Source organism: Anomaloglossus baeobatrachus, chromosome 6 (genome assembly GCF_048569485.1).
Source record: "Anomaloglossus baeobatrachus isolate aAnoBae1 chromosome 6, aAnoBae1.hap1, whole genome shotgun sequence".
Lineage (NCBI taxonomy): Eukaryota > Metazoa > Chordata > Amphibia > Anura > Aromobatidae > Anomaloglossus > Anomaloglossus baeobatrachus.
In genome coordinates, this window is record NC_134358.1 from 321,936,091 (window position 1) to 321,957,000 (window position 20,910).

Consider the following 20,910-nt stretch of genomic DNA (forward strand, 5'->3'; position numbering starts at 1 on the left):
CAAGGACTCCCTACAATGGTGGCTCCTTCCCACCTCATTGTCTCAGGGAAGATCCTTCCTGCCCCCATCCTGGGCAGTAGTCACGACAGATGCGAGTCTGTCAGGGTGGGGAGCAGTATTTCTCCACCACAGGGCTCAGGGGACGTGGACTCCGCAGGAGTCCACCCTTCAGATCAATGTTCTGGAGATCAGAGCAGTGTATCTTGCTCTACTGGCCTTCCAACAGTGGCTGGAAGGAAAGCAGATCCGAATCCAATCGGACAACTCCACAGCGGTGGCATACATCAACCACCAAGGAGGGACGCGCAGTCGGCAAGCCTTCCAAGAAGTCCGGCGCATTCTAATGTGGGTGGAGGACAGAGCATCCACCATATCCGCGGTTCACATCCCAGGCGTAGAAAACTGGGAAGCAGACTTCCTCAGTCGCCAGGGCATGGACGCAGGGGAATGGTCCCTTCACCCGGACGTGTTTCAGGAAATCTGTCGCCGCTGGGGAGTGCCGGACGTCGACCTAATGGCATCCCGGCACAACAACAAGGTCCCGGCATTCATGGCGAGGTCGCGCGATCAAAGAGCTCTGGCGGCAGACGCCTTGGTTCAAGATTGGTCGCAGTTTCAGCTCCCATACGTGTTTCCGCCTCTGGCGCTCTTGCCCAGAGTGCTACGCAAGATCAGATCCGAGTGCAGCCGCATCATACTCGTCGCTCCAGACTGGCCGAGGAGGTCGTGGTATCCGGATCTGTGGCATCTCACGATCGGTCGACCGTGGTCACTGCCAGACCGACCAGACTTACTGTCCCAAGGGCCGTTTTTCCATCAGAATTCTGCGGCCCTGAACCTGACTGTGTGGCCATTGAGTCCTGGATCCTAGCATCTGCAGGATTATCTCAAGGAGTCGTTGCCACAATGAGACAAGCTAGAAAGTCGAATTCGGCTAAGATCTACCACAGAACGTGGAAGATTTTCTTATCCTGGTGCTCTGCTCAGGGAGTGTCTCCCTGGCCATTTGCATTGCCCAAGTTTCTTTCCTTCCTGCAATCGGGGTTAGAAAAGGGCTTGTCGCTCAGCTCCCTTAAAGGGCAAGTTTCGGCACTATCCGTGTTTTTTCAGAAGCGTCTAGCACGTCTTTCTAAGGTGCGCACGTTCCTGCAGGGGGTCTGTCATATTGTGCCCCCGTACAAGCGGCCGTTAGATCCATGGGATCTGAACAGGGTACTAGTTGCTCTCCAGAAGCCGCCCTTCGAGCCTCTGAAGGAAGTTTCCTTTTCTCGGCTGTCACAGAAAGTGGCGTTTCTTGTTGCGATCACATCGCTTCGGCGAGTGTCTGAGCTGGCAGCTCTGTCATCCAAGGCTCCCTTCCTGGTGTTCCACCAGGACAAGGTAGTGCTGCGCCCTATTCCGGAGTTTCTCCCTAAGGTCGTATCCTCTTTTCATCTTAATCAGGATATATCCTTGCCTTCTTTTTGTCCTCATCCGGTTCACCGGTATGAAAAGGACTTACGTTTGCTAGATCTGGTGAGAGCACTCAGAATCTACATTTCCCGCACGGCGCCCATGCGTCGTGCCGATGCACTTTTTGTCCTTGTCGCTGGTCCGCGCAAGGGGTTGCAGGCTTCTAAAGCCACCCTGGCTCGATGGATCAAAGAACCAATTCTAGAGGCCTACCGTTCTGCGGGGCTTCCGGTTCCTTCAGGGCTAAAAGCCCACTCAACCAGAGCCGTGGGTGCGTCCTGGGCATTACGTCACCAGGCTTCGGCTCAACAGGTGTGCCAGGCAGCTACCTGGTCCAGTCTGCACACTTTCACCAAGCATTATCAGGTGCATACCTATGCTTCGGCGGATGCCAGCTTAGGTAGAAGAGTCCTGCAGGCGGCAGTGACACCCCCGTAGGGGAGGGCTGTTTTGCAGCTCTAACATGAGGTATTTCTTTACCCACCCAGGGACAGCTTTTGGACGTCCCAATCGTCTGGGTCTCCCAATAGAGCGCTGAAGAAGAAGGGAATTTTGTTACTTACCGTAAATTCCTTTTCTTCTAGCTCTTATTGGGAGACCCAGCACCCGCCCTGTTGTCCTTCGGGATGTTTTTTTTTTTGTTGTTTGCGGGTACACATGTTGTTCATGTTGAACGGTTTTTTCAGTTCTCCGATGTTATTCGGAGTTAATTTGTTTAAACCAGTTATTGGCTTCCTCCTTCTTGCTTTGGCACTAAAACTGGAGAACCCGTGATACCACGGGGGGGGTATAGCCAGAGGGGGAGGGGCCTTGCACTTTTAATGTAGTGCTTTGTGTGGCCTCCAGAGGGCAGTAGCTATACCCCAATCGTCTGGGTCTCCCAATAAGAGCTAGAAGAAAAGGAATTTACGGTAAGTAACAAAATTCCCTTCTTTATGACGTGACGTAAGGAACCATGCAATTTCCTTACTGGTCTGAGATTGGTAGCTGGTGCTATAGGTAGGTCATTCTACCTATTCAACCTCTTGTCTTGTTTACTGTTTGTTCTTCCTCTGAAGAGATATTAGTAAAATTAACTAACTTCTTAACGACCGCTGATTACATCTTTTAACGGCGCTAAGGAATAAGTGAATAGCGCCACCCCACGGTTAAAATTTGACTGTACATGACAGCTGATACCCACATACATCGGCCCCGACTGGTTTTGGAACCGATTGGGGCCATATTACCCCTTAAACAGCACTGTCAATCGTGACAGCGGTGTCTAAGAGGTTAAACAGAAGTTAAGAGGCTCCATTTCGCAGTCTCTGTGTCCAGCGATGGCAATCACGGGTGCCGATTGTTGCCATGATACCTTGGGATCATCTAATGACCCCAGGTATGGTGGCCTGTAAGATCCTGCTATAAGCAGGGTTTTCTAGGCACAGTCAGTGAGTCACTTACAGGTCTCCTGCACTGCCGTACATAAGTGAAAAAGAAAAAAAAGTAAAATGTGTAAAAAAAAAAAAAATGCTTATATAATCTTTTTATCTAAAATAAAATTTGTATTAACAAAATGTGTCAAGTATTACATCATATTGACAAGAAGTTCTTAACAATTAACACATTATTAAGGGGGTTGAGGAGGGTAGGAAGTTTCTTAACCCCTCAGGGGCTGCACAGGAAGTAACTTCTTCATGACCTATGACGTCCCCATAATTCATGGTCGGGAAGGGGTTCCTGACCTATGGGGTATGGGTACATCTTTGCAATCATGAGGGCACATAGGATGTGTCCATACAATCGCTGCTGGGAGTACAACGTAAGTGATAGCCTGGCTTCCACTGTCACAGCCAGTGCCGGTGCTTGCGGTGCCCCTTCCTTTTTAACCCCCTAAATGTCGGGATCAATAACAAACACCGCATTTAGGAGGCTGTAAGAGGGAGTGCGCTCTCTCTCCCAAGTAATTGTTACCGCCACAATGTAATCACAGGCTGGCGATCATTGCCATGACAACCCAAGGTCAAATAGTGATCTCCAGGTTTGCTGGCTGTGGTGACCTTTTAGACCATGCCAAGAGAATGGTCTAAATGTCATTCTGTCAGTGTAACACTCACAGGTGTAATGTACCATGCATTACAATAGCGATCAGACTAATAAATGTTAAAGGATAAATCTCGCATATTAACAAAAAAAATGTGCCTAAGCGCTAACAGGCGGATAGTTGCTACCTACCTGTCAGTTGTGCCGGGTGCGGCACAGAGTGGTCACAGATTGCTCCTGCCAGTGTTAGTGTTCTGTCAACAGAGTGGAACCTTCTTTTCCGCTCTGCTCTGTAGACTGGGTGGGACAGCTGGCGTCCTGCTGATTGATAGCCGGCTTTCCGCTGCCTAATTCGGGGAGCCGGCTGTCAATCAGCATGACATTGAGTGTGTGTGGCTGCAGAAGCATGAGCTGGGCACAATATACGGGCACTACAATGTACTGGGCACTATGACAGTTTTGCAATTTTCACTCCGCAGCATCCATTGCTTTTTGTTTCACCCATAGAGTCAAAATCACCACCACAAATGGTGTAATTTCCAAAATGGGGTCATTTGAGGGGGATTCTGCTCTTCTGTCACTTTGGGGCTCTGTATATGGTGTCGGAAAGCTATTCTCAGAAAATCTGTGCTCCAAGACTCAAATAGCGCTCCTTTCCTACATGGAAATACCTATATGGGGTATTGCCATGTTTGAGATGTCCCAGGAAATCTTAGTAAAAATCTGTCCAACAATAGAGTTCAATTCTTTATCAGCTTTCTAGAGCGAAACTCATTCCTTTAGAAAAGATCTGAATCTCTCCATGCAATATTATTGACCTAACAAGGGAAAGATGGTGTCTAAAAAATATTATTGGCACATGCATCAAGATAGCCGTCTGTAAAACTTTCCGAGCATGAGCAATGTCATCCAGAGAAGTTAAAGCCTCATTTCACCACAGCCATGTCTGTCATTGAGTAGGTCTGTAGAGCAGCCACCTGGTCCTCAGTCCATTACTTTTCATTACATTGCAAATTAAACTTAATATCTTTGAAAGCTCTTGCATATTAGAAAAAATTCTTCCATGGTATTGACCCACCCTAAATATTCTTATTTGGCATGTGTCCTGTGGTTCTGTCATGAAAGAAGATTTGAAAAAATTAGAGTTCGACTTACTGGTAACTCAGTTTCTAGGAACCCTCCACAGCAGCACAATGTGTTTTCTTTGGTGTTACTGCTGGTTATTTGGACATACATTGAGGTGGGGGGGCTATATAATCTCTTTCTGTTTCTTATCCCCAATTAGGGCATGGTGTCAACTTCCTGTTGTTTAGTCATGGAGGGTTTGTAGAAACAGAATTACCGGTAAATCAAATTTTATTTTTGCAGACAATTCTTTTTGTGTCTGATGGAAATAATAACGTGTATGGTCAGCTAATAACATTGTCTCATTAGAGGCAACCCCTATCAAACTGCAGTTCCCAAGACTCGGGTAGTTAGGCATTTCTACTGCCATAGCTGCTGAGGGAAAATGGAATTTTACTTAGTACTATTCAGATGAATGGCCACAACGTAGTACAAAGACTATTTGTGCAAGCAGCTCCCATTCTGGAAAGCTCAGTGTAGTTCTCACTTCTGGGTCATAGAGGTAATGTCTTGAAGAGGTGACCCTGCCTGTTGGATGACCCGGAATTGTAAGTAGAGGGTATTATCCAGAGTGAATCCAGGTCTACCCCTGGAAGAATGTATCTGGTAGTGAAGTTCTCCCTCATTCAGGGACTTGGAGCTTAGACATCCCTCTTATTACTCGCATTGTATGTTTCTATAGTACAACTCATTGCAGGCAAGTTACAGAATAGCAGACAAATGTTGTATAAAAGCTCTGGTAAAGGATACTAAGGTTGTGTTTTCTCTTTCTATTAGTTTTTGGAGTTAAAAAGCTGGTGATCCACTTTGGAGTCATTGGTTTTTTGGGGAATCGTTTTGGCTGCTGGTGGGAAGTAGTAGAAGCGTTTGTAAGGGAACGTAAAGAAGCTTTGGCACCCAGACCAATTCGAGGACTGGGAAAATTTGTTCTGAAAGTTGACAGTAAGGTAAGTGGTTATTTTTTTGTTCTATGCCAACCTCAATATTACATATGGCTGACGTACAGCATTCAAAATGTAGTTTTTATTTAGCCGCACCATATATCAGCATATATTTTTTACTTGTGTTCCTATTCTGATGTCCTTTCTGTCTCATTACTGTAAAAATGTGATCAGTATAAACATGTTATAAATGTTCTGAGTATAACAGTTTTATACATAGAATATCACATTTGTGTTCTGTTTCTCTTGATTTTGTCAGTTTCACCATGGTGCATGATTTAGTGATCCCTGTAAGCTTTTATTAGTTTGGTCATAGAAATATATAGCACTCTTGCTATGTATTTGCCCCTGTTATGTTGAGCCCTTTTGTTCTTGCCACTTTGTTATTTGCACATTGTTCACTAATGTTATGGTGTCTTCTCTTCCCATTTTCTCCTTGCCCTTTTCTTCCATTGCACTTTCTTGCCCACATAAAGATGTGGTATTGGCTTAATGAGCAGGTAAAACAGCTTATTGAATGGTTTGTCTTCTGCAATGAGCTTCTGTCCTTGTGCTTAACACAAAGTGCTCACAATTTCAAGAAGTGTCTTGTGTGTACATGTTAGACTGGCCATACACTAGAGATTTTGGATGGCAGACCATCGCTGTCACTGTGACTTGTATGTATTTAACTCATTTATATAGCGCCATCATATTCCACAGCGCTTTAGAGAGATTGTCATCACTGTCGCCACAATGGGGCCCGCAATCTAAATTCCCCATCAGTATGTCTTTGTAGTGTGGTAACCCATGCAATCATGTGGAGAACATACATACTCCTTGCAGATGTTCTCCTTCATGGGAATAAAACCCAGGACCCCTGCACAGCAAGGAACCAGTGCTAACCACTGAGCCACCCTGCTACCAGTATATGACAGAGTGTGACTGATGCTCACCAATGGCAGTCTTCTATTGAGTGAGTGATCTGCCATATTGGACTTTGCCGTAGTCTGGTACTAAAGTAGAAAAGTTGTTCAGAATGGAACAGATCTGAATCTTATAAATTGGAGGCCAAAATAGGCCACATACCATGGCAGAGATGGACAGTGATTTGCCTTTTTAACCTTTAACATTATCTTTTCAAAACATCCTTCAGTCCAATCATAAATGAAAAGAAAATGACCTCTTAAATCGATATTGTATGGCCATCTATAAGCTTTACGACGCTCATACTAGGCCTTTTAAAGGTAAGGTGTCACTTTTTTTTTATTTTTGTATTAATAATAGTGATTATGGAATCAAGTATTTTTAATACAAAATTAAACTTCTTGTTCATTTAGTTTTTATTTCATTCTATTTTTACTGAAATACTGGGGGCTGCCATCTTGGATCTACTGTGTGTAACGACAGTTACTCATTTAATTTGATTGTCGAGCTGCGACCCTATTTTTAACAAGGATAGCTCCCTGCTGTGAGCTGGACACGCCCCCTGGGCTGTCCAGCTCACAGTAGAGGGAGGAGATCACTGCATCTTTGTGGAGCTCACAGTGTATGAGGTGCACTTTCCCCCTTTCACCTGCCGGAATGGGGAGAGTATCGGTGCCGGGCAGCGGTGATTGTACAGTAACTGATCCTGGCATGCTCCCCACCCCCTTCCCTGCCCATTACCACCTCGTTACCTGCAGCTCATCACCCCCCTCTGCTCACCACCCCCTCCCCCGCTCCCCCCCCCCCCCTCCCCGCATGTGCTCACCTCGGGCCTCTGCACCTCTGTGATGTGGTCGCTGACAGGAGGAACAGACACCAGCCTGACAGGACAGGTCGTCGAGGGCACATGTCTGAGGTGAGTGCATGCGGCTGGAAGCGGTGATCACGGCATGACATCTGTAGTGCAGTGCCGCTCAGGCTGCAGATCACCCCTGCTCGCCGCATGTCATCTCAGACCTCCGATCCCGGCCAGCAGCACAGTATATGGGGGTGCGGGCTACAGTGCAGGATAGGGTGCGGCGCGAGGTAGAGTTCGGCACTATGCCAGCTGTTCTTAGTGATACTTTAAAGATTAGGATCACTTTGCAGTGACCAACAAAATGGCTCCACACTGTGTCCCTAAACTTCATTCTCTGTTATCCTTTTGGAAACACCCAGATTGGGAGGGGGGAGCTGTGTCATCACACACAGGAGAGCAGATTCTGCCCACTTTACTGCAGCTGCAATGTGCGATTTCTACAGTAGGATTTCAGCAGCTGCTCCCCCTAGTGTTTAAGGCTGGAAAATATCACTTTTTATTTATTTTTTTTTTTTTTTATATTTTTCTCAATTAAAAACAATATTTGAATAAAACATTAATACTTTACATTTTTTAGTTATTTAATTTTTTTTATGACACCTTCCCTTTAATGAGATGTCATTTGTTCATGTGTACTAGCTGCCCTTTTACAGAGCATTGGCACAACCATTGGCTTTCCAGGTGTCTGTTGTACAGGTGGCCATATACTTTAGTCTAAAGTTAAACAATATGGATGATTTGAACCAAAGGTGAATTTGATCAATAAACATCCTACTAGGGACTGTCATCATTTGGAAAATAGGACTATATGTATTACAATGTTTTATATTGCTCACCAGATGATCATCCATTACTTGGTTTAACCATCCAATGTGTATGGCCATCTTAAGGCTCCACTGTTTTCTTGCACAATCACTTGAAGGGTTTTCAGGATTTGGAATGACTCTAGCTACCCTTTATTTGAAGAGAACAAACTCCCCCTCTCTGGTTCCAGCTCTGATTCTCCACCGCAGCTCCCTATTTATGTTGTTGTTTCCAGCGGTGACGCTGCAGCCAGTTGATGAGCTCATCTGCTCATGTCGTCAGCTCGTGATGAACCTGTGAGCTCAGTTATTTGCAGCAGGGCTGTTGACGTGTTGTTAGAGTCCAGACTACAGCATACATTGGGAGCAGTGGCAAAGACTCGAGTGTGAGCAAGATCTCCTTCACATGTTTGTTTTAAAATGCATGTGTGGGGAGTTCTACTTTTGACCATCCGGGTTTCCATCCTTGTGTACATGTCTCTGCTATCCATGTGCCATCTGCTTGTAAATCTGTACCATCCGTGTTCATTTCCTCCCGGCAGCGGGGTTTAATGTGCGGCCACCAGACGGGTTCAGAATACTATTAATCTGAACATTATCTGCATATCTGCAGGTTAATAGCACTTTTACACATGACAGGATCTCTTTAAAACATAAAGCAACATTCATGTGTCATTTGTTTTTCTTTGTCGCTCCATTGGGAGACCCAGACAATTGGGTGTATAGGCTATGCCTCCGGAGGCCGCACAAAGTATTACACTAAAAGTGTAAAGCCCCTCCCCTTCTGCCTATACACCCCCCGTGCTCCCACGGGCTCCTCAGTTTTTTGCTTTGTGCGAAGGAGGCAGACATGCACGCACAGCTCCACAGATTGGTCAGCAGCAGCTGCTGACTATATCGGATGGAAGAAAAGTGGGCCCATATAGGGCCCCCAGCATGCTCCCTTCTCACCCCACTCTTGTTGGCGGTGTGGTTAAGGTTGAGGTATCCATTGCGGGTACGGAGGCTGGAGCGCACATGCTGTTTTCCTTCCCCATCCCCCTCAGGGCTCTGGGTGAAGTGGGATCCTATCGGTCTCCAGGCACTGAGACCGTGCTTCATCCACAACTCCTGTGGAGCCTGCTGGATAGGAGCCGGGTATCGTTCAGGGACATGGCCCTGCTACTTGGAGGTACTCTGTATCCCTGTGGGGACAGCGCACAGCAACACTCCAGCTTTGCTGGGTGTGCTAGTGCATCGGGGACCGCGGCGCTGACCGGGTTAATATGTGCCATTACACACTCAGCGTTGCTGAGTGTGTTTATGTATAGGGACTGCCGCACTGACCGCAGCTGCCATGGAAACACCGCGGCGCAGCTGGGACTTGTAGTGCGTCGGGGACTTCCACACCGGCCGCGCTTTTACGGCGGCCGCGTTTATTACTAGAGTCCCCGGCTTTTTGCGGCCTAGTTTCCTTTCTTCCCACCCCCAGCCCTGACAGGCAGGGGAAGGGCGGGACGCTGCACAGAACGAGCAGCACTGAGGGCTGGAGCATGCTTTGCATACTCCACCCCTCTCACTGTGCACAGTGCGGGCACCAGTTCCCGCACTTTCTGGGTCACGCCCACGGCTCCCTCCTCTCCTCAGGACGCCGGCAGCCATTCCTGTCAGCTCCTCGGACGCTGCAGAGGGGGACAAAGTCTGGGAGACCCAGGCAGGGACTCTGGTGGCCTCACAACCGCTTTAAGCGGGTGGTAAGCAGCACCTGTGGTGCTAGCCCCATTGTGCAGTAGTGTAACATTATATGTTTATGGTATATATATATATATTTTACACTGTATAGTGCACAGTTGATTTCTGGCTATATACCCTATTGTGTTGCTCAGGGAAGATAATAGCATGGCGCCCACGAAAGGCAGGGGTGCCAAAACACAGGCTTTTTATGCTGCCTGCGCCGCATGTACGACCCCGCTACCGGCAGGTTCCACTGACCCTCATTGTGTGCACTGTTCGGCCCCTGTGGCACTTACTCAGCCAGAGCCTCTGCTAAGAGGGGCCCAGGGGGAGCCACCTGCTGACACTGTCCAGGTGACGGGGACGGAGTTTGCAAAACTCTGAGACTATGGCTAAGATACTAGAAGCCTTGCAGTCCAGGCCGGTATCTCAGCACAGGGACTCTGTTGAATCTTTGTTCCCTGGCCCACCTCAGTTGGACCAACAATGTCCTCCCGGGGTATCTCATGGGTCCCAGGCTGAGGGTTCTGACACAGACCCCAGCCCCAGGCCGACTAAGCGAGCTCGCTTAGAATTTCCCTCGACATCATCATATTGTGCAGGGTCTCAGAGGGGGGAATCTCTGGTTGATGAAGCGGAGACAGTTGATCAGGATTCTGATCCTGAGGCTGCTCTCAATCTTGATACTCCTGACGGGGACGCCATAGTGAACGATCTTATTGCGTCCATCAATCTAATGCTGGATATTTCTCCCTCAGCTCCTCCGGCGGAGGAGTCGGCTTCTCAGCAGGAGAAATTCCGTTTCAGGTTTCCCAAGCGTACACCGAGTATGTTTCTGGACCACTCTGATTTCAGAGAGGCAGTCCAGAATCACCATGCTTGTCCAGATAAGCGTTTTTCTAAGCGCCTTAAGGATACACGTTATCCCTTTCCCCCTGACGTGGTCAAAAGTTGGGCTCAGTGTCCCAAAGTGGATCCTCCAATCTCCAGACTGGCAGCTAGATCCATACTTGCAGTGGAAGATGGGGCGTCACTCAAAGATGCCACTGACAGGCAGATGGAGCTCTGGTTGAAATCCATCTATGAAGCTATCGGCGCTTCTTTTGCCCCAGCATTCGCAGCCGTATGGGCGCTACAAGCTATCTCAGTAGGTCAAGCGCAAATTGACGCAGCCACACGCACGTCCGCGCCACAGGTGGCGTCCATAACCACTCAGACGTCGGCATTTGCGTCTTACGCTATTAATGCTGTCCTGGACTCTGCGAGCCGTACGGCGGTTGCAGCCGCCAATTCGGTGGTACTACGCAGGGCCTTGTGGCTACGGGAATGGAAGGCAGATTCTGCTTCCAAAAAGCGCTTAACCAGTTTGCCAATTTCTGGCGACCGATTGTTTGGCGAGCATTTGGATGAAATCATCAAACAATCCAAGGGAAAGGATACATCCTTACCCCAGCCCAAACCGAACATACCCCAACAGAGGAGGGGGCAGTCGAGGTTTCGGTCCTTTCGGGGCGCGGGCAGGTCCCAATTCTCCTCGTCCAAAAGGCCTGAGAAAGATCAAAGGAACTCTGATGCATGGCGGTCTAAGTCACGTCCTAAAAAGACCACCGGAGGTGCCGCTACCAAGGCGGCTTCCTCATGACTTTCGGCCTCCTCACTCCGCATCCTCGGTCGGTGGCAGGCTCTCCCGCTTTTGCGACAGCTGGCTGCCACGGGTAAAAGACCGTTGGGTGAGAGACATTCTGTCTCACGGTTACAAAATAGAGTTCACCTCTCGTCCCCCGACTCGATTCTTCAGGTCATCCCCGCCTCCCGAGCGAGCCGAGGCTCTTCTGCAGGCGCTGGGCACTCTGAAGGCAGAAGGAGTGGTGGTCCCTGTTCCTCTTCAGCAACAGGGCCACGGTTTTTACTCCAACTTGTTTGTGGTCCCAAAGAAGGACGGGTCTTTCCGTCCTGTCCTGGACCTGAAACTTCTCAACAAACACGTAAAGACCAGGCGGTTCCGGATGGAATCCCTCCGCTCCGTCATCGCCTCAATGTCCCAAGGAGATTTCCTTGCATCGATCGATATCAAAGATGCTTATCTCCACGTACCGATTGCTCCAGAGCACCAGCGCTTCTTGCGCTTCGCCATAGAAAACGAACACCTGCAGTTCGTGGCACTGCCGTTCGGCTTGGCAACAGCCCCACGGGTTTTCACCAAGGTTATGGCTACTGTAGTAGCGGTCCTCCACTCTCAGGGTCACTCGGTGATCCCGTACTTGGACGATCTGTTGATCAAGGCACCCTCTCAAGAGGCATGCCTACACAGCCTCTACGCTACCCTGGAGACTCTCCAGAGTTTCGGGTGGATCATCAATTTTCTAAAGTCAAATCTGACACCGGCCCAATCGCTGACATACCTTGGCATGGAGTTTCATACCCTCTCAGCGATAGTGAAGCTTCCGCTGATCAAGCAGCGGTCACTACATAAAGGGGTACAATCTCTCCTTCAAGGCCAGTCACACCCCTTGAGGCGCCTCATGCACTTCCTGGGGAAGATGGTGGCAGCAATGGAGGCAGTCCCTTTCGCGCAGTTTCACCTGCGTCCTCTTCAATGGGACATCCTACGCAAATGGGACAGGAAGCCGACGTCCCTCGACAGGAACGTCTCCCTCTCTCAGGCGACCAAAGCTTCCCTTCGGTGGTGGCTTCTTCCCACTTCATTATCGAAGGGGAAATCCTTCCTACCCCCATCCTGGGAGGTGGTCACGACAGACGCGAGTCTGTCAGGGTGGGGAGCGGTTTTTCTCCACCACAGGGCTCAGGGTACATGGACCCAGCAAGAGTCCTCGCTTCAGATCAATGTTCTGGAAATACGGGTAGTGTATCTTGCCCTGAAAGCGTTCCAGCAGTGGCTGGAAGGCAAGCAGATCCGAATTCAGTCGGACAATTCCACAGCGGTGGCATACATCAACCACCAAGGCGGCACACGCAGTCGGCAAGCCTTCCAGGAAGTCCGGTGGATTTTGATGTGGGTGGAAGCCACGGCCTCCACCATCTCTGCAGTTCACATCCCAGGCGTGGAAAACTGGGAAGCAGATTATCTCAGTCGCCAGGGCATGGACGCAGGGGAATGGTCCCTTCACCCGGACGTGTTTCAGGAGATCTGTTGCCGCTGGGGGATGCCGGACGTCGACCTCATGGCGTCCCGGCACAACAACAAGGTACCGACGTTCATGGCACGGTCTCAAGATCCCAGAGCTCTGGCGGCAGACGCCTTAGTTCAGGATTGGTCGCAGTTTCGGGGGGGCGTGGCCTGAGCAGCATGTGAGGAAGACCTGTGTAGAGAGAGCTCCTGCAAAAAACTCCTGTATAATCCTGTCCAGCTGGGGTTAAAGTTTGTTTTACTGCTTTCCTGGAGTGGTGACCTCTCCTAGATTGAGGGGGCTTCAAAGACCTGAGTGATATGACCAGAACTCGGGCTGATAAGAAGCGCTGGACACAGGCCACACTCATGGACGCTGGAGCTTCAGGTGGGGGCAGGGCGTCTGATGCAATAGCTCGCCTCAGCAAGTTTGCACGAGATCAGCCTGAGATACCTGGAGCTGTTAAGCAGTCTGACCTCAGCGTGGAGGAGCTACAGATCCCAGGACAAGAACTGATGGAGGAGGAAGAGCAGCAGGGAGCTGTGAGTATGTTGGCTGCTGCCAGTAATGTGGAGCAGGGGGACCTTAGAGCTGCAGATGAAAACACAGATCCTGGGAGAGCAGAGCCCACCCTCAGTGATGTGCTTGCAGCAGTAAACACCTGCAACAATATGCTAGCCACTTTGAACATACAGATGGGAGGAATTAAAATGGACATTTCATCTATCAGGCACGAGTTGCAGGGGGTCAATGTACGGGTGGGGGCCCTGGAAGACCGGGTCAGTGCCACAGAGGATAAGCTTCCCCCTCTGACTCGGGACCTTGGCAGAGCAATCCACAATATCTCATTGCTTAGGGCTAAGGTGGACGATCTAGAAAACAGATCCCGCAGAAGCAATCTCCGACTGGTCGGGGTCCCAGAAAAGGCAGAAGGCAATAATCCAGTAGCTTTTTTTGAAATGTGGCTCCCCAAGACTTTGGGTATGGATCTGTTTTCTCCTTTCTTCACTATTGAGCGGGCACATAGGGTCCCCACTAGACCCCCACCACCAGGGGCACCCCCTCGTCCTATCCTCCTCAAGCTACTGCACTTCAGGGACAGGGACACTGCGCTCCGCAGAGCCCGGGAGATTAAGGATCTGGCTATTGACGGCCATAAGGTCTCACTGTACCCGGATTTTTCCACTGAAATCCAGCAGAGGAGAGCGCAATTTATTGATGTCAAAAAACGCCTGAGGCAGCTGCAGATCTCTTACTCAATGTTATACCCTACCAGGCTGCGGGTGGCGGCGGATGGTGGGACAAAGTTTTTTGACACTCCAAAGGATGCAGCCGCATGGCTCGATACCAATGAAAAAGGACTGCGCAGAAATCACCGCTGAGGATTATTGCGGATTCCTTGCTGTTGGACTTGCTGAGGTGAACGTGCTATGTTTCCCAGCTGGAACACTTATGGACGGTCGGCAGGAGCCACCCAGATAGGTTACTATGCAGTTGATGACTGTTCAGGAATTTAAACCGTTATGTGCTCTTTGGGTTATGTTTAGCCCCACTTCCCTCTGTTTGAGAGGAATGTCCTGGTTTACTGTGTATGTTTTTATGTTGTTTGACCTTTTTGTTTTATGCACCTGTTTGGTCTATGCTCATCTATGGGAACTGCTGCAGATGGGTCCGGGGGTCCCCGCTTGCTGCCCCCTGCTGTTACATATGTGCACTCACCCTTATGGCGAAGGAGGTTAATATAGTGGCCTGGAATGTGCGAGGATTGGGTGAAGCCACTAAAAGATGTGCAGTTTTTCTGTTTCTACAGCAGCTTAAGCCAGACATAATATTCTTATCAGAAACGCACTTGGTGAAGGAGCGGCTCCACTTGCTTCACAAAAAATGGATAGCCCATGAGTATCACTCTGTATATACCACACATTCCAGGGGGGTGAGTGTCCTGATACACAGGACAGTGCCGTTTGAGTGTCTTAAAGCTTCTGTGGATCAGGAGGGTAGATTTGTATGTCTTTACTGTGTCCTTCATAATGTGCGCTGTGTTCTAGTTGCAATTTATATTCCGCCGCCATACACAGGGGAACCATTGAAACGTATCCTCAATTTTGTTGCTTCCCTCCCTGAGGTCCCCACCCTATTAGTAGGAGACTATAATAATTACTTGCACCCGTATTGGGATAAGTTACATACAGGGAATATCTCAGTGGGGGCGGCAGCTACATCCCTTGCCAGACTGATGGAGGAGGTGGGATATGTTGATATTTGGCGTATTAGAAACCCGCAGGTCCGGCAGTATTCATGCTATTCTAGTTCTCATCATTCACTGTCCCGGATTGACCTGGCCATTGGAAATGCTCAGCTACTGCCTTGTGTAGCTTCAGTCACGTACCTGGCCAGGGGGGTGTCTGACCACTCCCCACTACAGGTCCGTCTAAGGCTTGGGGACCCAGACCGGCTGGCGGGGATACCTTGGCGGCTCAACCCTTTTTGGATACAACTGATAGGGGGCACTCTGACTGACACTATACGGGAATATTTTGTGACAAATGACGGTACGGCATCTAAACATATAGTGTGGGACGCAATGAAGGCGTATGTTCGTGGGACATATATTAGGGAAATTTGCACCCGAAAGGCGAAAACAAGAGAGCGCACTAAGTATCTGACGGACACTTTAGGTGATGCAGAACGACTTCTTATATCTAACCCTACAGATGATGCCAAGCGGGACTTAGAGAGGGCACAGAGAGCTCTGAGAGACCATATGACTTTTTTGGCCACTAACAAACGCTTTTTCCTTAAGCAGCGGTACTTTACGGAGGGGGAGAGTGTGGGACATCTCTTGGCTACAATTGCTAGGGCGCAGGAGGGATTGACCTATATCACCAAATTGAAACTTGACACTGGAGAGGAGGTGAGGGACAGCGGGAGGATTGTGGAGGTCATGCAACAGTATTACACTCAATTATACTCCTCTAAATCGCATTATGGGGATGAGGAACTGCGGGACTTTGTGGAGGAGATCACTCTCCCCAGTCTGTCAGATAGTGAGAGAGAATCCCTGAATAGAGATATAGACCTGGAGGAGGCGCTCGGTCAAATCCAAAATGAAAAGGCCCCAGGTGCGGACGGACTCCCGGGTGAATTCTACAAATTATATACCCATCTGCTGCTGCCAAGACTCTTGGATGTGTTCAGAGATGCTGAGGAGAAGGGATCCCTCCCTGCATCCATGAGGGAGGCTATTATTGTTCTGATTTTAAAACCCGGGAAAGATCCGACCGCGCCTGACTCCTATCGCCCAATCTCGCTGCTTACATTAGATATTAAATTAATCGCTAAAATTCTAGCTAACAGATTGTCCCGGGTGATCACGTCAGTGATCCACGAGGATCAGACTGGATTCATCCCCAATAAATCTACTTCCATTAATTTGCGACGTTTATTCCTGGGGATACAGCTAAGTTCTGAGGGGAAAAACAAGGATAGAGCAGTCCTGTCATTAGATGCAGCCAAAGCCTTTGACAGTATTGAATGGAATTTCCTATGGGTAGTTTTGGAGAAATTGGGTCTTGGCTCCAGATTTATTGGCTGGGTCAAATTGTTATATGCCTCTCCGAGGGCCAGGATTCGAGTTAATCGTTGTACCTCCTCGTCTTTTAATTTGGCAAGGGGCACGAGACAGGGCTGTCCTCTCTCTCCATTACTATTTGCAGCGGCAATTGAGCCATTGGCGGCTATGCTTCGTGCATCCGCTGGCGTAAAGGGGTTTGAGATAGGCGGTCTGGAGCATAAGGTTTCCCTCTATGCGGACGATTTGTTGCTGTATCTCAGGGAGGTGGGGACATCGGTGGGCCCAGCAATAAATATTATTATAGAATTTGGTAGGCGCTCGGGACTCCTAATAAACTGGAAGAAATCGGCCCTGCTCCCTATAGATCCACTCCCATCTAATTTTAGTACTCTGGGGCTGCCAATTCCGACGGTGGATAAATTTAAATACCTGGGGATTGTGGTTAGTGCCCGACCGCGTGATTACTACTCTCAAAATCTGGAACCAGTGTTGGCTCAGTTTAGGAACAAGATAGATGCCTGGTGTCGACTCCCACTGTCCCTTATTGGCCGTGCTAATCTACTAAAAATGGTACTAATGCCCAAACTTCTGTATCTTCTCCACAACGCCCCAATATGGATCCACTGGAAATTTTTCCGTAAAATCAACACTTTGTTTCGGGAACTCTTGTGGCAAAAGCAGCAGGCTAGAATCCGCCTTGAGACCCTGCAGAGAGGGAAGGAGGATGGGGGTCTGGCAGTCCCCAACCCGTGGGTTTATTATGTTGCGGCACAGATGCAGCACTTCAGGGGGTGGGGAAAGGATGAGGCATATGACGCTGGGGGCAAATTGGTGAGGGGCCTTGCAGAATGGGGACACCCAGTGGCTTTTTTGGATGCAGGATACTCACCCAGAGGAGGAACATTATATCCAACATTATCATTGATGTACAAGGTGTGGGATAGAGGGAAGCAGTTGCTGGGAATATCAGGAATGACTGAGTACTGGCCCTTATGGCATAATCGTGGACTGGCGGAGCTGCAGAGACTCCCGGGTTGGAGAATGTGGGTGAGCAGGGGGGTGCATCAGGTGTCTCAGATTCTTCAGAATAATATACTTAAAAGATTTGACCAGCTTCAAGCTGAGTTTGGGATACCGCACAGTTCCTTTTACCAATACCTGCAGCTCCGTCATGCCTATGAGACACAGACACGTCGTATGGACATTAGGATAGAGCGGAATCACACTCTTACTGAATTGTTGACATCTGATCGCTCCTATGGTATTATTTCTAGGTTGTATACAGTGATGTTATCTAGACACCTCGACAAATTCCCTTTGCAGGCTAGAGAGAAGTGGGAGAGGGACCTAGGCCCTATGACAGAGGAACAGTGGGGTGAGGTCCTGTCTCAGACTCCAAGCCTTGCTGTATCTGAAGGCCAACGACTGTCACAGCTATTCCTGTTACATAGAGTATATAGGACACCTAGTCTATTGCATAAGATGGGAGTTAGGATGGATGATCTGTGTCCTAGGTGCGGACAGGAAGGTGCGAATCTGATGCATATGATGTGGTCCTGTGGGAACATTGAAGATTACTGGAGGGCAGTACTAGATTTGGTTAGACAAGTTTTCAATATCCGTCTACAGCCAAGACCTATTATATGTATCCTGGGTCTACTGGAGGGGGGGGTGGACTTGAGTTCGCCGGTAATGGTCGGTATTACACGTCTCTTGTACCAGGCTAGGAAACTGTTGGCCTACCACTGGTTGGACCCAGCGCCTCCGGTCATCGGGGATTTTAGGGAAAGAGTAAACGCTATACTTCGACTGGAGAGAGGAGTATACCTTAAAAGAAATGCATTGAAAAAGTTCTATAAGATCTGGGGGGCATGGTTGGATACCCCAGGCCTTCCCTCCTCGGCGTTACTGCAGGACAGTGCGAGCGACTAGGTCCTTCTCCTTCTGACCGGTTAACAAATTTCCTCAAATAGGGTGATATGCGTACTGCTGGAAGGTGTGTGCATGTATATGTGTGTGCATGTATATGTGTGTGCATGTATATGTGTGTGCGTGCGTGCGTGCGTGTATGTATATGTGTATATATATATAATGTCATAATGATGCTGGGTAAGCTATACTATGGAGAATATATTGGGAAATAATATGCACTTTGAGACCCATATTGAAATGAGACGTGGACTGCGGGTGCATTGTTTATTATGTTATTTGTGTGGTTTTTCTTATTGACTAAAGGTTTTTTCCCTTTCTGTGATATTTCTATGGAGGGAATTATTTTATGTGTTGTATAATTTTGATGTTAAATAAAAATGAACCTGATTTAAAAAAAAAAGGATTGGTCGCAGTTTCAGCTCCCTTATGTGTTTCCTCCGTTGGCACTGTTGCCCAGAGTGTTACGCAAAATCAGGGCCGACTGCCGCCGCGTCATCCTCGTCGCTCCAGACTGGCCGAGGCGGTCGTGGTACCCGGATCTGTGGCATCTCACGGTCGGCCAACCGTGGGCACTACCAGACCGACCAGACTTGCTATCTCAAGGGCCGTTTTTCCATCTGAATTCTGCGGCCCTCAACCTGACTGTGTGGCCATTGAGTCCTGGATCCTAGCGTCTTCAGGGTTATCTCAAGACGTCATTGCCACTATGAGACAGGCTAGGAAACCAACGTCCGCCAAGATCTACCACAGGACGTGGAAAATTTTCCTGTCGTGGTGCTCTGCTCAGGGTTTTTCTCCCTGGCCTTTTGCCTTGCCCACTTTTCTGTCCTTCCTTCAATCTGGACTGGAAAAGGGTTTGTCGCTCGGCTCCCTTAAGGGACAAGTCTCAGCGCTCTCTGTGTTTTTCCAGAAGCGCCTAGCCAGACTTCCACAGGTACGCACGTTCCTGCAGGGGGTTTGTCACATCGTTCCTCCTTACAAGCGGCCGTTAGAACCCTGGGATCTGAACAAGGTGCTGATGGTTCTTCAGAAACCACCATTCGAGCCAATGAGAGATATTTCTCTCTCACGCCTTTCGCAGAAAGTGGTTTTTCTAGTAGCAGTCACTTCACTTCGGAGAGTGTCTGAGCTAGCAGCGCTGTCATGCAAAGCCCCTTTCCTGGTGTTTCACCAGGACAAGGTGGTTCTGCTTCCGGTTCCGGAATTTCTCCCTAAAGTGGTATCCCCCTTTCACCTCAATCAGGATATCTCCTTACCTTCTTTTTGTCCTCATCCGGTTCACCAATGTGAAAAGGATTTGCACTTGTTAGATCTGGTGAGAGCACTCAGGCTCTACATTTCTCGGACGGCGCCCCTGCGCCGCTCGGATGCACTCTTTGTCCTTGTCGCTGGCCAGCGTAAAGGGTCACAGGCTTCCAAATCAACCCTGGCTCGGTGGATCAAGGAACCAATTCTCGAAGCTTACCGTTCTGCTGGGCTTCCGGTTCCCTCAGGGCTGAAGGCCCATTCTACCAGAGCCGTGGGTGCGTCCTGGGCTTTGAGGCACCAGGCTACGGCTCAGCAGGTGTGTCAGGCGGCTACCTGGTCGAGCCTGCACACTTTCACGAAACACTATCAGGTGCATACCTATGCTTCGGCGGATGCCAGCCTAGGTAGACGAGTCCTTCAGGCGGCGGTTGCCCACCTGTAGGAAGGGGCCGTTTTACGGCTCTATCACGAGGTATTATTTTACCCACCCAGGGACTGCTTTTGGACGTCCCAATTGTCTGGGTCTCCCAATGGAGCGACAAAGAAGAAGGGAATTTTGTTTACTTACCGTAAATTCCTTTTCTTCTAGCTCCAATTGGGAGACCCAGCACCCGCCCCTGTTTTTTTGTGTGTACACATGTTGTTCATGTTGAATGGTTTCAGTTCTCCGATATTCCTTCGGATTGATTTTACTTTAAACCAGTTATAATTCTTTTCCTCCTTCTTGCTTTTGCACCAAAACTGAGGAGCCCGTGGGAGCACGGGGGGTGTATAGGCAGAAGGGGAGGGGCTTTACACTTTTAGTGTAATACTTTGTGCGGCCTCCGGAGGCATAGCCTATACACCCAATTGTCTGGGTCTCCCAATTGGAGCTAGAAGAAAAGGAATTTACGGTAAGTAAACAAAATTCCCTTCTTTTCCGGTACATGTCACACGGATTGCCACTGCATCAGGGGAATCGGAAGGTAAAGGGCACAACGCCAGAATTGGAGCATCTAATGTGATGCACCACTTCTGGGGTGTCTTCTGGCTGGTATTGTGGTGAGGACCCTAAAACCATAGACTTTCCCAGCCTGATAATATCAGCCCGAAGATGTCTTTCTTACCTTTACTGATGATCTAAAAAGGGGCAATCCTATGTTTATTTTCCATTTAATTATGTATTTGGTTAAATAGAAAGTTGTGCACTATATCTATGCACAAGTCT

The 20,910-nt window shown here is 48.9% G+C and overlaps 1 protein-coding gene across 4 annotated transcripts in view; it reads left to right on the forward strand.

Moving 5' to 3' along the window:
• Window positions 1–20,910, forward strand: part of TMEM245 (transmembrane protein 245) — a 142,870-nt gene that overhangs the window by 39,972 nt on the left and 81,988 nt on the right. For 3 of the 4 annotated variants that reach the window (XM_075314929.1, XM_075314931.1, XM_075314932.1), the window contains exons 6-7: window positions 5,377–5,546; window positions 6,017–6,040. In XM_075314929.1, coding sequence (XP_075171044.1) covers window positions 5,377–5,546; window positions 6,017–6,040 — 194 coding nt within the window. The remainder of the gene's footprint in view (window positions 1–5,376; window positions 5,547–6,016; window positions 6,041–20,910) is intronic. The other variant, XM_075314930.1, reaches the window with a different exon arrangement.